This window comes from Macrobrachium rosenbergii, chromosome 3, assembly GCF_040412425.1.
Source record: "Macrobrachium rosenbergii isolate ZJJX-2024 chromosome 3, ASM4041242v1, whole genome shotgun sequence".
NCBI lineage: Eukaryota > Metazoa > Arthropoda > Malacostraca > Decapoda > Palaemonidae > Macrobrachium > Macrobrachium rosenbergii.
Window position 1 is genome coordinate 80,462,471 of NC_089743.1, and position 14,453 is coordinate 80,476,923.

At 37.6% G+C, this 14,453-nt stretch overlaps 1 protein-coding gene across 4 annotated transcripts in view; it reads left to right on the plus strand.

The window, feature by feature from the left end:
* Positions 1 to 14,453, plus strand: part of LOC136826082 (mucin-2-like) — a 71,124-nt gene that overhangs the window by 44,116 nt on the left and 12,555 nt on the right. Inside the window, exon 7 of one of the 4 annotated variants that reach the window (XM_067083065.1) lies at positions 4,075 to 4,134. The exons of the other annotated variants lie outside the window; for them this stretch is intronic. Coding sequence (XP_066939166.1) covers positions 4,075 to 4,113 — 39 coding nt within the window. The 3' untranslated portion in view covers positions 4,114 to 4,134. The remainder of the gene's footprint in view (positions 1 to 4,074; positions 4,135 to 14,453) is intronic. 4 annotated transcript variants of the gene reach the window in all.

The following is a 14,453-nucleotide window of genomic DNA, read 5'->3' on the forward strand; positions in this document are numbered from 1 at the left end:
TAGTCCAACGACACTGCGACAAGACCAAAATACATCTAGCCTGATGCCGACACGTTCTTTGAAACTGCAACAAAACAGTTGCCGGATACAAGCAGTTGTGAAAGGAAAAACAAGAAACATATGTGACGCCGAATTAGACCAAATGAACTGGCGTTGAGATAAAAAAAAAATGTGCGCGAATTGTGGCACAAAAACATATAAAGTTTGCAAAATGCACCAAAGTTGCCGAAAAAAATACATAATTTACAAGCAGAATAACAACAGAAGCCTTGAGTTAGAGACTGACAGACAGAAAATATTAACATTAACGGGTAGCAGCAAAATATGTGGGCCAATAGCTTTCATTATAATTATGAATGATCTCTGCTCGAATTTGGGTAAATTAACTCGTGTGAAAATAAATTAGCAGATAAATGAATGCTCACGAAGATGGAGAAAGATGAAATAAGGACAAAAAGGAAGAGAAATGACTAGTAAAACTGGAAGGAAGAAGTTAACAGTTGCAGCAGTTTACAAATATATAGGGAATTGAAGACAGAAATAGAAGATAGTGTGTATTGGGCAGCAGAAGATTTAATACACTCTGTACTGAAATGTAAAGCATTAAACGAACGGTACAACAACCATTCCAAGAAAATGAGAGATATAGTAGGAAACTTCCTGTCTGAAGATGACAGATTAGAGGAAAAGGAAGACTTCTACACGGAACGGGGAAGGCAAGAAACAAGAAATTAAGAGTTCAGGAGGAGCTGACGCAAAGGAAATACCTCCGAACTCAAAGAACCTGAAGGACAAATAAGGCCTTAGTTGTTCATTTATGGATGGATGGATTTGCACTAAGAAACAAGTGCTAGGAGAGGGTGGAAAGTAAGATGGAAGGGAGATAATATGAACGGAGGAACAGTAAGATAAATGAAAGGGGTTTTGTTGTTCATACACTTCATTCTCTTTTTTCCATATGAAATCCGACGCCTTGATCCGAAAACGGATGACGAAGACCTTTTTATGAAATTTACATGCCTATATTTATTATAATGGTAAAATGTCAGACCATCTATAAAAATCATTGGTTTAATATATGACTTTATAAATGGAACCAATAGTTTTGATAGCATGTAAACGTAAGCACAACATTTTAACTACCGTGACCCCCACCCCGACCCCTCCCAACAAATTTACTGATGATGAGGTTTAGGGAAAGCGAGCAACGTAACTTTTGTCAAGATGTTCAATTATTCTTTAGCGGTAGACTCAAGCTCATGATGAGGGACTTATGTAGACCCTTTGGTTTAAGACTTATAGAATTCTTTGATTAATTTCAAATATTATCAAAAAAAAAAAGGTAAACAGGCCAAGAACTTTACAAGATCACAATTATTGCTAAATATTCAGAATTATTCATACAAATGTTATATATGCAAAGCGTATTAAACAATATAATGAAATCCTTAAAATAGGCCAATTAACAAAGTCTAAGTTTTTCTGGAGTTCATCCTCTTACCAAACCGAACACATCACTACTTGATCACTCTACAGCTCTGATAAAGTTAGTAAACACCTCATTTTGCATTTAGCGGGAGCATGTTAATACAGCAAGGGTATCCTTGTCTACATTCCCTACGATATATTCTTTTAGATCAATAACCATATCACTAGTACTGAGAGAAAGCATCAAAGAGGGCGATGTAGTACACAGAGGCTTCGGTCTAGTTGTACATAGGAGTTTCAAGCCGAGAGAATCTCCACAAATTAGTGACTAATCCCAAATAATGCAGTCAGATAATAAATGCCACTGTTTTTTTTTAAATCTCCTGTGGAAATATCTAACTAATGAATAAAAGTGAAACTGGCAAGTGACCTTACAATAAAGTTCAATGTCACAAATATTTTGAAAAAAAAAAAAAATCCCCAACCTCCAAGGTACCTGCCTATAAAGTTTCATCAAAATGAGTGAAAAATAGGATACTGACCTCACAAATGACCTCTTCATTGAAGAGTAGGCCAAGGTCAACGTAACTAATACGATGCCAAAGAACTTAATCTTAATTATTGAAATCTAGGGAAAAAAACTAAAAAAACATTTACATAAAATAATCACCAAGGGACATGGTACCAACCTACCAAGTTTCACTGAAATCAAAGAAAAAAGAAAATTATGATAATAATAATTACATAACTTTCGGCCGAGTAGCAAATCCGATGGTTTATAAACTATATTAGCAGTCAAACAAGAAATACAATTAACACGTTAAAACAATCAAAACATCAAAACAAGAAGATGATTTACAAGGACCTACAACTTTGACTAAGATAGCTTCCTCGCTTTCGAGACGATCGCTCTGTTTCCGTGACCTGTGTAACGGCTCTGGGATTTGCGCAATAATCCAGATAACGCGAAGCACGTCAGCGTGACTCGGTCATTTGTATTTACTCGAAGCACGAGCACTAACCTCAATTTTGACTTCAAATAAGCTTCAGAATTACCGACACCAAAAGTGATTTGATGTTGGTTTTCAATAAACAATAATGATCGTAAGTAGACTAACAATTAGGCTAATTGATCTCTTAACGAACTTTAATTCTTAGAATCCCAACATATGTTATTAAGTTCATTTTAAATCCTTCTCAAGTTCTCATCTTTCATCTCATACTGAGAGAGAGAGAGAGAGAGAGAGAGAGAGAGAGAGAGAGAGAGAGAGAGAGAGAGAGAGAGCCTGAAAAGTGGGATTTTAAACCGGTTTGCAGAGCCAATGATAGTTTGATTCATAAAATAATTTTGTGCCAGGGTCACAGCAACACTGAAACTTTCTTAAACTATAAAGACAAAACAGAAGAGAGATTCTGCGAAATGCAATTGCAAGTAACAGTGAAGACAAAATTCAAAGTAAGGCCGTTACGCTTTTGGTTCAGTTTGTTCGTTTGTCTAATGTTAGCTGGCTTACGGAAAAACAGAAGAACGAATTTCTGCGAAACATTAGGAAAATATGGATTTTTCCTTGGGATGGGGAGGGGGGGAGGGGGAAATTAACTTCTCAGCCTTGGTGAAGGCTGCTCCGTCTGAACGCTTTTATTTCTTTATATTTGTAACATAAGCAGCCTATGATAGGAATTTTAACTTGAACGAGGTTCAACAACATAGATGGTCCGGGTAAGAATTGTGCAATTTTTTTCAAGTTCAGTTTCAATTTAGGTCTGACACAAGCGAGCCAATCACGCTGAAGGATAAGAGGGGAACATATTAATTAATCGAAGAAACGACAAAATTAGGGTAGGACACAAAAAAGCAGTGGGGACAGACCTGCTGGCAATTTTTCAGTGGGCCCTTTAGGATTTCTGTCTGCACCTGACCCTAGACACAGAGCAGTTTTCGTTTCAGTCCCCAGTCACTGAGGTTCAGACTTACCTAGCTGGCTTCAGCTAGCTTCTACCTTAGTCAAAAGCAAATTTCTGGAAAATGGAACGTTATCATTTTTCAGATTTATATATAAAAAAAAGTTATTATTCACGATCTCATGAACAATAACTGTAGAATATTATCAAAGACTAATTTATGAATAATATCAGTGGAATATTATTAATCACGAACTTATGAGCAATATCTGTGGAATAAAGCTTAATACATCCAAAGGAGGAATGACTTACATGCCCATTAGGCTACATTAAGATTGTGAAACCAGGAGCTTTCCACGTGTTTTCAGAATCTATAAATTTACCTCCGTTCCAGAATATAAAAAATAAATAACTCGGCCTGATGAGTCGCCATTAAACAATGGCTTGAAATAGAAATTAGATGAAATTCAGAAAATTATGACATACTTCTTTCTTCTAAACTTCCTTTTCCCTCCAGAAAAAAAAGTAAAAAAAAAATTCCTCGTTCAAATCGGGACAAAACTTTGGCGTGACATCGAGCACCAATATCAACGAAATTCAGAGCAACCATATTTCGTTTATTTTTTCATACCCGCCAGGGTTTTTTTTTTTTTTTTTTTTTTTTTTGACCCTCCAAACAAATTAAAGTATATTTTGTCTGTTTCTTTAAAGAAATCAGTTCATTTTGTTTGTTTTTTTTCGCAGACCCGCTCGAAGGACAACCATTCTTGTATTCTCCTCTGATAAATCAGTAATCGATGGCTTGTAAGTTGTGTGTGCGTCTACTGAGCTTTGTGGGTTTCAATTAGCAGCTAGTAACGAAAGTAAAACAAAAAATCTTCAAAGACTGACCATAGCACACAAAGATTAACTATCTTGATATGAGACTGAGAGATGTCAAATGAACATGTTTATTTGGTTCTGCCAGCTATCAAATGAGCATCTTTATTTGCTTCTGTATGTAAATTTTATTTTAAAAAAGAAAAATAACTTGCTCTATTTAGAATTCAGCAATAGCCTGCACGCCGTAGTCTTAATGCTTAGAAGCAGAATTCGCATAATTTAAACTAGTCAAGATAGCAGTTTGCATACCTACTTATCGCAACACAGATCTAGACTACGACATCTATTGCAGTGAGCAGAAGAACTTGAAGGATCCTCTCTAAAAGGTTTAATCATCCACTTCCCTTTGTGAAATATTTGATAAACGTGGCTATATGAAAAAATGTGACATGCATTATTCCACAAAATAAAAAAAAAACACAAATACAAGACACAGCTACACAAACATACGCATAAAGACACAATATCCTCATTAAATCCCCAGATTGAGTCAAAAGTCAGCATTTCACGACAAATACCAGCAGCAGAGTAAGAGACCTAACTAAACATTAACAACCTGTTCAAATATCATATGTAGGATCTTGATTACAAGGCATAATCACAGTAAATCTAAATCACGAGGTCCAATAAATGCTGTAAGACAAAGACCATGCTCCCATTTTTATTATAAAGTACTACAGTCAATTATGTGACACTGTACTTGTAAAATAATGCGTTAAATTAGCTCTTGGACACGATACTAAGCAATAAACACACTGCATTAAATCATAAGTCGTAATAAAAGTCATCAACCTGAAGAAGAGTCTTAAGAAACATTAGCATACAATGGCACAACGGCACAACCCTCTAACACATGAGCGTGACGCACACACACACACACGCCATATACTTCACAGAATATTTGGATAATTCAAAATCTTCCTGAATTGGGGAAAAGACTAGACAAAAATTCATTGCATAGCCTACATGCTGGGATTCAGCTACATGCACAATGGATTACTAGCACTAGTTAGTTTTTTAATCTTTGACAGATTTCCATATTTTGGGTGTTCGGGTTACTTCAAACTTCCTTTAAAAAGTGAGGCATGAAGCATTTAAAGTTATTTACTCTCCTAAAAAGGGCGATTTCCCATGACAGGCATTTCTTTCTTGAAGTCAGTAGAGCTTATGCTGTCCTTGGCTGTTCCTATTTGACAATATAACACACAATGAAAATTTTTATCTTTGTTTCATTCTTAACAAGACTAAATCACAAGCTATGCTCTCAGCTTTGGATTCTTAACAAATTTCCCATCGTCCCCGGTTGATGTTTCAGCCATACCTAAGGCCATTGTACTACAATGGAGGACATCTGTCAGTCAGTAGTCTTTATTTCCGGTATCGTTACTGAATGTCAAAAATTACGGATAAAGTGTCGTTTCATACTGGAAATTATATAATTTTATAGTAGTTATGAAGCTGCCTGAAAGTAATGCTGAATCCCACCTCTTGCAGAAATGGAATAAAATGCTATATAAAATGCGTCGTTAGTTTCTAAGGAAGCAATAAAAACTCAGAATAATAATCAAACTTAGTTTAAGGTTTCATGAATATTGGCCGACAATGCTAAAACTGGATCAAAATGAAGAACCTTGCTAAGGTTAACCTCGCACTGACATATCGGGTGCGGGTTCGAACTCTGCCAGTGGTGTCAGTTTCTTTATTTGGAGTGACAAGCGTTTCCAGAGAGTTTGAAGAAATACAAAAATCACGAGGTCATTGCGACTATTACAAACACACATAAATCTGACAAAAAGTGACCAGCAGAGCTTATAGGAACGGAATGGAATGGAATATAGAATTTTGGCCAGAGGCCAAGTACTTGGACCTATGAGGCCATTCAGCGCTGAGCAGAAAATTGAGAGTATAAAGGTTGAAAGGTGTAACAGGAAGAAAACTTACGCAGTCGCACTACGAAGCAATTGTTGGGAGAGGCTGGAAAGTTAGACGAAAGAAAGCGAATATTAACGGAGGTACAAGTAAAATGAATGAAAGGGGTTGCAGCTAGGGGCCGAAAGGACGCTGCAAAGAACCTTAAGTAATGCCTACAGTGCACCACATGCACAGCACTGGCACTTTATGAGTCAAGCAACTTATAATCATATATATATTTATAATATATATATTATAATCATATATATATATATATAATATATATATATATTTACAGTATTATATATATATATATATATATATATATATATATATATATATACAGTCCCAGTTTCTTTGATGGGTCTGGCTTATGAAGTTCTGAGGTTAAGACGCTTTTCAAATATATTCATCAGAAATTATTTCCTGTTTTACGACACGTTCTGGGGCTACGACACTTTTGATGCCAATCTGACGGAAAAAATATGGCTCCAAAACGGCAGAATAATAAAAATTTGGAGTTTTTTTTTGATGAAAAACTCAATACACCATTTTCAATACACCAAAAGCATTAAAAGTAAGGTTTTCCTTGCATTTTTGACAACTTTCGACGATTTTTTGGTTTACGACCATTTTCAGTTTACGACGCAGCGTAGGTATGGAACCCCCGTCGTAAACCGAGGACTGCCTGTATATATATAATATATATATAATATACATACACATACATATACATATGATTCTATGATTCTAAGAAAGAAAAATAGAAAGGGTGCTCGGTGTGTAAGATTACCGCATCAGATGTCAGTTCCTACAAGTGTCGGTTTGAGTCCCATTTTCTGCCCAAAGGATTAGAAGCAGGGGGACGAGGAAGGAGGAGAAGGAGAGGCCAGCCACCCTCGTAATCCCTCCCACTTCCAGAACTGCACACCTTAGGTGAGATGCTACCTGTCCTCTTGTAGGAGCTGGGTAAGAAAACACTACTTGTTGAGCACCCATCACAGGTCCAAGGAAAAGGGGGAGGGGGTTCCTAGGGCTTGCGGGCAAAAACCCAAAGGTAGAAAGACATAAATGTGGCCTGATGAGACCACGTTTCTGCTTTCAGGTGTCAACAGGTTAAGAGTTTGCTACGACACCTGAGATGGAGTCAAGCTACTGATCCCCATCTCTTGAATGCCCACAGCAAAGAGGGTTCATGAAGATCGTCTATCCTTTTCTCCAATGTCGGAGCGAGACGAGAGATGGTCTTGAATCATATCTCTGTCTGATGACTCTCACAAGGGCGCGTGTGGAGCACAAGACAGGAACCTTAAATGAGAGTCACATGCCGCCCAGGGGCCTGAGGTCCCTGGGAAAGCAAGAAGGATCGAAGCTTCTCATCAGTAGCTAAATCTCGACTGAGGAAAAAAGGACTACCTCCACGTGAAAGACTAGGCCGAATGTGGACCTAAGTGTTTCACGACTGAACCGGAGAGAAGCAACTCTCAGCGAAGAAGACAAGGAAGTCCGCGACCTGCGATTCAAGGACGCGCAATGTACAACTGCCGAAATTTTGCTAATTACGACGTCATTACGCTGTGATTATGAACAAATCGCCAACAATCAACGTGAATCGCTACTGTGTCGCCAAGTTTGGTGACATGCACCAAGTGATGGTGGATGTTTTATTTGATGGTGCCTGTTGCAATTGCAAATTACAATTTGTGCAATCTAATTACAACAAATGGCAATGCCATTGCATTAATGTTGCATAGTGCCCAATGACATGACAACAAATGACAGTCGGCGCAACCAGACCACGTACATTTTAAACAGCCTAAAAGATCTGTCATCACTTGGTGCATGGTGCCAAACTTGGCGACGTGGTAACGATTCATGGCGATTGTTGGTAATTTGGTCGTAATTACATCATAATGACGTCGCAATTAGCAATTTTTCAGCAGTTACGCACTGCGAGTCCTTGAATCGCAAATGTGTGACCAAGACATAATGCCATCATCACACATTGGCGATTCAAGACTGCGACTGCTGTACTTTGCTCATTACCACGCGGCCGATTGGCCTCAAGAAAGAAAAAAAAAAAGTCAGCTGATCGAAACACCACGACGTCATACGTAATGAACATTTACAACAGCAGTGCGAACGTTGAGACGAGATTACCTGTACGAACTTGCATAGTCATACACGACAGACGCCAATGATTCAGGCCACGCCCACATTCAACGGCGACGTCTGTGAAGGCATGACGATTTATGCCTGAGTTCGTTACTTCCCATGCCGACAGGTGCAATGGCAGCGTCATGTGTCGTGAAAATGCCTATTCGTAATAACCTTGAAAATATACAAAAAGAATTTACAGTTGCATTATTAGAAAACAGTTACAAGAAGAACTTTTTTTTCTTTTTATTATTGTGTGAACAATAACAAAAAGGAAAAAAGAGAACAAACCTCATCCTCACAAGGGCCCAAATACACTGCACACGCTGTGGGTTGCCAAGTGCATGGCGTGTGTCGTACTGGATGGCACATGTCAACATTGCTAGTTACATCTCATGTAATCCAATGCCGACGCCGTCTCATCAGTTGTGATGACATTATGACACAGTTGCATCATGCGGCATGACTTGGCGACTCTTGACAATCGTCGTGGCTCGACTGGGTAGGTGCTGTGCAGCCTTGCACATACGCCATCACTTGGAGGACGTCGCCAAACTCGGCGACGCAGTTGCGAACCATGCCAACTGATGCCGATTTGGTAGTGCCTAGAGCGTGACCGTGTCGTACTGAGCAAGTTACGACGGTCGGGGTCTTGAATCGCCAATGTTTGACGTCAGCATACTGTAAAGCAGAGAATGGATAGTGAAAGTGAGTTGACTATTTCCAGTAAGTGCAACTGCGTATGCTCCTTGTCCTTGATATTGGAGGCTCATGAAGAAAGGATAAACTGTAGTAGTGAATTAGTTGACCAAAAGATGATGCAAAATGGCAGGAATTGCCAAGTGTAATATACGGTTGTTTAAATGGCTAGAAAACCCATTTCAGAAAGTGCCTAAAAAAATGGAAAGCTCACATTGAATGTGGATGAAGCTAAGGAACAGTAAAACACTCATAACAACATCGAAAACGGCGGTGAACGAGTAATAAAAACAAGCTTGCAAATATTGGTAGAATAAAAAATGAGAATCACTGAACAGCAGCACAAAAAGATAAATTTAGTTTCGGTCAAATTCACATTTTCCGATATAAAATTATTTTCCCTAAGCTTAAAAACAGTGTGCTTTCAGAAAAGCAATCTGACCTTTGTTTCTACCTGGATGATTAGATTTGAGATACGCAGCCGCCATGGGTTTGCTCTCAGTTTCAGGTGTTTGCCAGCGCGCTCTGGCGGCTTATGCACATTTAAATATTGTTGCAAGCTCGTATGTTCTGGCTGATGATCTTGGCGCGCCACAGGGTGCAGGGAACGAAATTTTACCCCCTAACGTCTAGTTACAGTTTCGATTGAAATTCGGACCGAACTGCAATATTTTCCCCTTTTCGAAAAAGATTCACACTTCAGACACTGAACACTTGTCGGTAGTACTAAATGTTCACGAAAAAATATTCACAACCTGTGGAGTTCCATTGTATGTCCATGGAAACGACCAATAGCCTCAAAAAGTAAGACAGAGAACACCCACTGCAGACGTGTCGTGGAATCCATGGCGATCAACTGAAAGCGCACTTTTGTAAAAGCGGCTTATTCCAAATCGCAGTTAATTGGATATTCTTGAAACAAAGCAACCAATCAGGTTTCAGTATTTGTACCGTACTTATAATTCATAACGAAAAACAAAAGACGATTGGGCATTTTTATACAATAATTGACAAAAACAAAAACGCATCAGCAGAAAAACTGACATGGCAGCATAAACGCATCCTTGCAATAATAGCAAGGCAATATTCATCGGCAAATATCTCCGTAACTCTTAATTTGCGGAAGATGCGAAGTAAATATTTCGTATGAATCATGACAAAAATATATGATAGCAAGTAAAAAATATTAAATATCCAGATTTGACCAGAAGCTGTAATAATACTAAAAAAAAAATCATGGTCTTTTATAAGTGCATATAACGGGAAACTTTCTAAAACATATAAGACTAATTAAAAGCAATTTGCTGATGCTCTTCTCTACCTACAGCCAGCAATGATGGAAATAATTAACCTACTTGTCTAAAAATGGGAAATCTAATAAGCTTCAGGAAAAATGTTAACAACAAAAATGCTCCAAATCTTGGTAGTGGAGAAAGAGGCACAAAACCTTACTGTAGCTTGTGGTTTTTGCTAATCTGAGCAGCTGGATGGGGGGATTTTTGCTACATTTTGTCCTGAGTTTCCAACAATAATGAAAAGAAATTTGATGGCGCTAAAGAGCAGAATAATACTGTGCGACATGTCATTTATAAATCTGTGAATAAGAAAAATGGAAATGTAAAGTGCATGGAGAAAAAATGTCTTTGTCACTTAACCTGAAATGGAGAGATAAAGGAAAGTGAAGAGCTGACAGTATTAAATTGGTGTCTTATGATAATGAGGAAAATTAACATAAAACAGCCGTGATATCAACGTATGAGGAATGACCATCTGTACCACATTTGACTTAGTCAAGGAGGACTAGGTTACAATCCACCCTTGTATAGACTATTACCCTATAATTCTTGGTGCCCCATGCCAAGTTAGGTTGAGGAGTCCCAGTCAAATCGGACCCTACGATCTAAATTAGGTTAGGCTGGGCTACATCCATGTATTTCATTCAATGCTTGGTGGCATTAGGTTAGGTTGGGATAAATCGCTATTTCATCCTATGATTGATGATAATCTAAGTCCAGTTAGGCTTCGACCCACTCCCAGACATGTACGGCGTGGCCCTCTAGATTAGGTTAGGCTATGGAAGGTTAGGGTATGTTAGATGTGTCAACTAATAGTCTAACCATCCCCACGTTCCTAGCCCAAAAATCCTGGTTCCCCACAAACGTCACCTAGATTGTCAGATGAGGGAGTTTGGTTACGAGGGAACAAACATGTCCATTTTAAATATATGTCAATGAAAACTTTAAAATCTATCAGATAAACTAACAACATTTCAATAGTAAATTCAATTGGGCCTACAAGCAGTTAGTAATTGTTGACCAAAGTTATGCCATCATTTCTTACCTGGAAGCTGCTTTATAAAGTAGTTGCACTAGCCTAGCCTAGGCCTATGTGTCACTGGCCCAGCTGCTGGGGGTCTTCTCTAGAATGGGCACTCGATTCAGAAAAAAGTGCCTAGGCCTAAAACTACAACTGTTCATTCAATATTAGCACTAAAAAAATTAACTGGGGTATAAGATGCGATTCAGTAACCAAACGAGGAATTCATTGAAAACAAATGAAGACAAGTTTATTTTCATACGCATGAAGAATATTCGTCCTTCTCTAAACAAGTAATTTTCTTATTAAATCTTATTCTTTTAAATAGGAAGAATCGTTAATTCACACCAACAGATTTTACCCGGAAATGTAAACAAGATTATTAACTTAATATTGAGTCAGACATGAGAAAAGAAATTTACAAATAGTTGCTATCACGTAGGTTCCTTCGCAGTATTTCTCAACTCACTCCAAATTCCACAAAACCTTTCTGCGGGTACTGTCTTTTAAGACAGATATAGATCAAATATACAGCAATTACTTTTGCTGTTATTATGAGATTAGTTTACTTTTAACCCATATCTATTTTTCCTAACTTATCTATATTAATGTGCTTCTGGGCAGTGTGCTGTTTCTGAGTTTTAACAGGTAATAACCTAGCCTAACAGAAACCCTCATATAGCCAAGTATGTTTCCCTTACATAATTTGCTAGCTCTTTATTAGGCCTTTTAAAAATTTATGCCTCTCTCTCTCTCTCTCTCTCTCTCTCTCTCTCTCTCTCTCTCTCTCTCTCTCTCTCTCGTAATGGTTCTAATTTCCCGCACCCAAATACCCGTTCGCCTCTTCGTTGTCACAAGGGTAATCTCTATTACGTTCCCTTGAAAAAAATTATATATATATATATATATATATATATATATATATATATATATATATATATATATATATATATATATATATATATATATATATTTGTGTGTGTGTCACTCAAAACCACTGATGAAGAAACAACATACTCGGTGTAGGTCCTGACCGGTTTCAACAATATTTCTAAGCCACATTGTGTAGGCAGTGGCGTAGCTGGCATCCCATCGGTGGGGGCATAGGTGCGGCCAAGATATTTTTTTTTGGGGGGAGCCAAAGAAAATTACATAAAACTAATATACCAATATTGTAATTAGTAAAATATGCTATTCTCAAATGTAGCCTATATATCCATGTGAACTAAAGGAAAATGATAATAATAATAATTAGTAAACCAGTATTTGAATTATAGAGCTCAAATTTCAATTAAAATTTCAACTCTTGCCACATGCAAATGTACCAAATACTGTAATGTAAATATCTTCACAACCTTATATTCAACACTAGCCTAATTTCTGTTATCAAGTCGTAATTTTCAACTATAGTATAATATCCTTGCTATGTAAATATATCAAAATAGCGCATATCATCAATAACACAAAAGACTTATGACCCTCCAAAATCTCTTCAAAATTTCGACCTATCCCATTCCCTCTTCTTCATCTCCTCTCCCTTCGTGAGACGAGTTGGTAGAGCTGTGGACCTAGCACTCGCTAGGCCCGAGTCCGAGTCTCCGGCCGGTTGATGAAGAGTTAGAGGAATTTATTTCTGGTGATAGAAATTCATTTCTCGCTATAATGTGGTTCGGATTCCACAATAAGCTATAGGTCCCGTTGCTAAGTACCTAACCAATTGGTTCTTAGCCACGTAAAATAAGTCTAATCCTTCGGGCCAGCCCTAGGAGAGCTGTTAATCAGCTCAGTGGTCTGGTAAAACTAAGGTATACTTAACTTCTTCAAAGCTGTAACTATAGTTTCAATCACTTCATACATAAGTTGATAACATTAAGTTGGATCAAAACATCATGAACAAACATGTCATTTGTGTTAAAAACCCATAACTGTATCCATACTTTTCTCAGCTCTACTGTATATAAGTTGTAAAGGTAGCAAGAACCAAAATAAGGTCACTAGATATATAGCACAACTGTAAATAAACTAAAAATATTTCAAATACTTTCTCAGCTAAAACATTCCAATGGCATGTAAAAGGATCAAATAGGGAATATTAATACCATTAGAATGGATCAAATCCGAACAAAATAATAGGCCTATCACCAGCATTACATGTGTCAGTTGTGCTTAAAACGAAAAAAAAAGAGAAAAAAGAAAGAAAACCATTCACTTATACTGGTAACAGGGACCAACACATCTGCTTTTGACCACCAAAGGGTTAACGTTTAGCTACAAAGGGAATTTCAACTGGGGGGAGCCCCAAAAATTTGACTGGGGGGTGCCAGGGCTGCCTGGCACACACCCCTCCCCCATTAGCGACGCCCCTGTGTGCAGGTCCTGACCGTTCTGCATTTATTTCTTAGTCATTGACGAAGGACTTTGCCAATGGCTTAGAAATGAGTTTGGAGTCAGTCAGGACCTACACCTACAGTAGTATGTTGTTTCTTCACCTCTGGTTTTGAGTGATTATATATATATATATATATATATATATATATATATATATATATATATATATATATATATATATGTATATATGATTGCAGTAACCTCCTTCCTTGGGGATTCGAACCACTGGCCATTAAAGTAACCTCCTTCTTTGGGAATTCGAACCACTGACCATTAAAGCAGTGGGTAATTTTTAATCCATTCATCTGCTAGAAGTATAAATGAAGTAGAACCAGATATACGACTGTATGTGTAAGGTTTCGTAGTGGGTACCACCACACCTCTAATAATGATGTCACTCTTTCCCTAAACCATCCTCATTGGATGAACACATTCACCCTTCCTCTCAGTGGGCCTAAGGTGATGTTCAAATTGTAGGCGGGCAGTTTTGCCTAAAAATAGAGGTTAACAACAACCTCTTCTTTGGGATTCGAAATCAAAGGTCTAAGCATTGGTCTACTGCTTCAGTGGTGTATGGGTTCGAATCTGTAAGAAAGGAGGTTATCATGAGCATCTGTTTTCAGGGGATACTACCTGCCAACTATACAGTATATATATATATATATATATATATATATATATATATATATATATATATATATATATATATATATATATATATATATATAGTTATGTATGTGTGCGTTAACATGGAGCTGAGACAAGAGTAT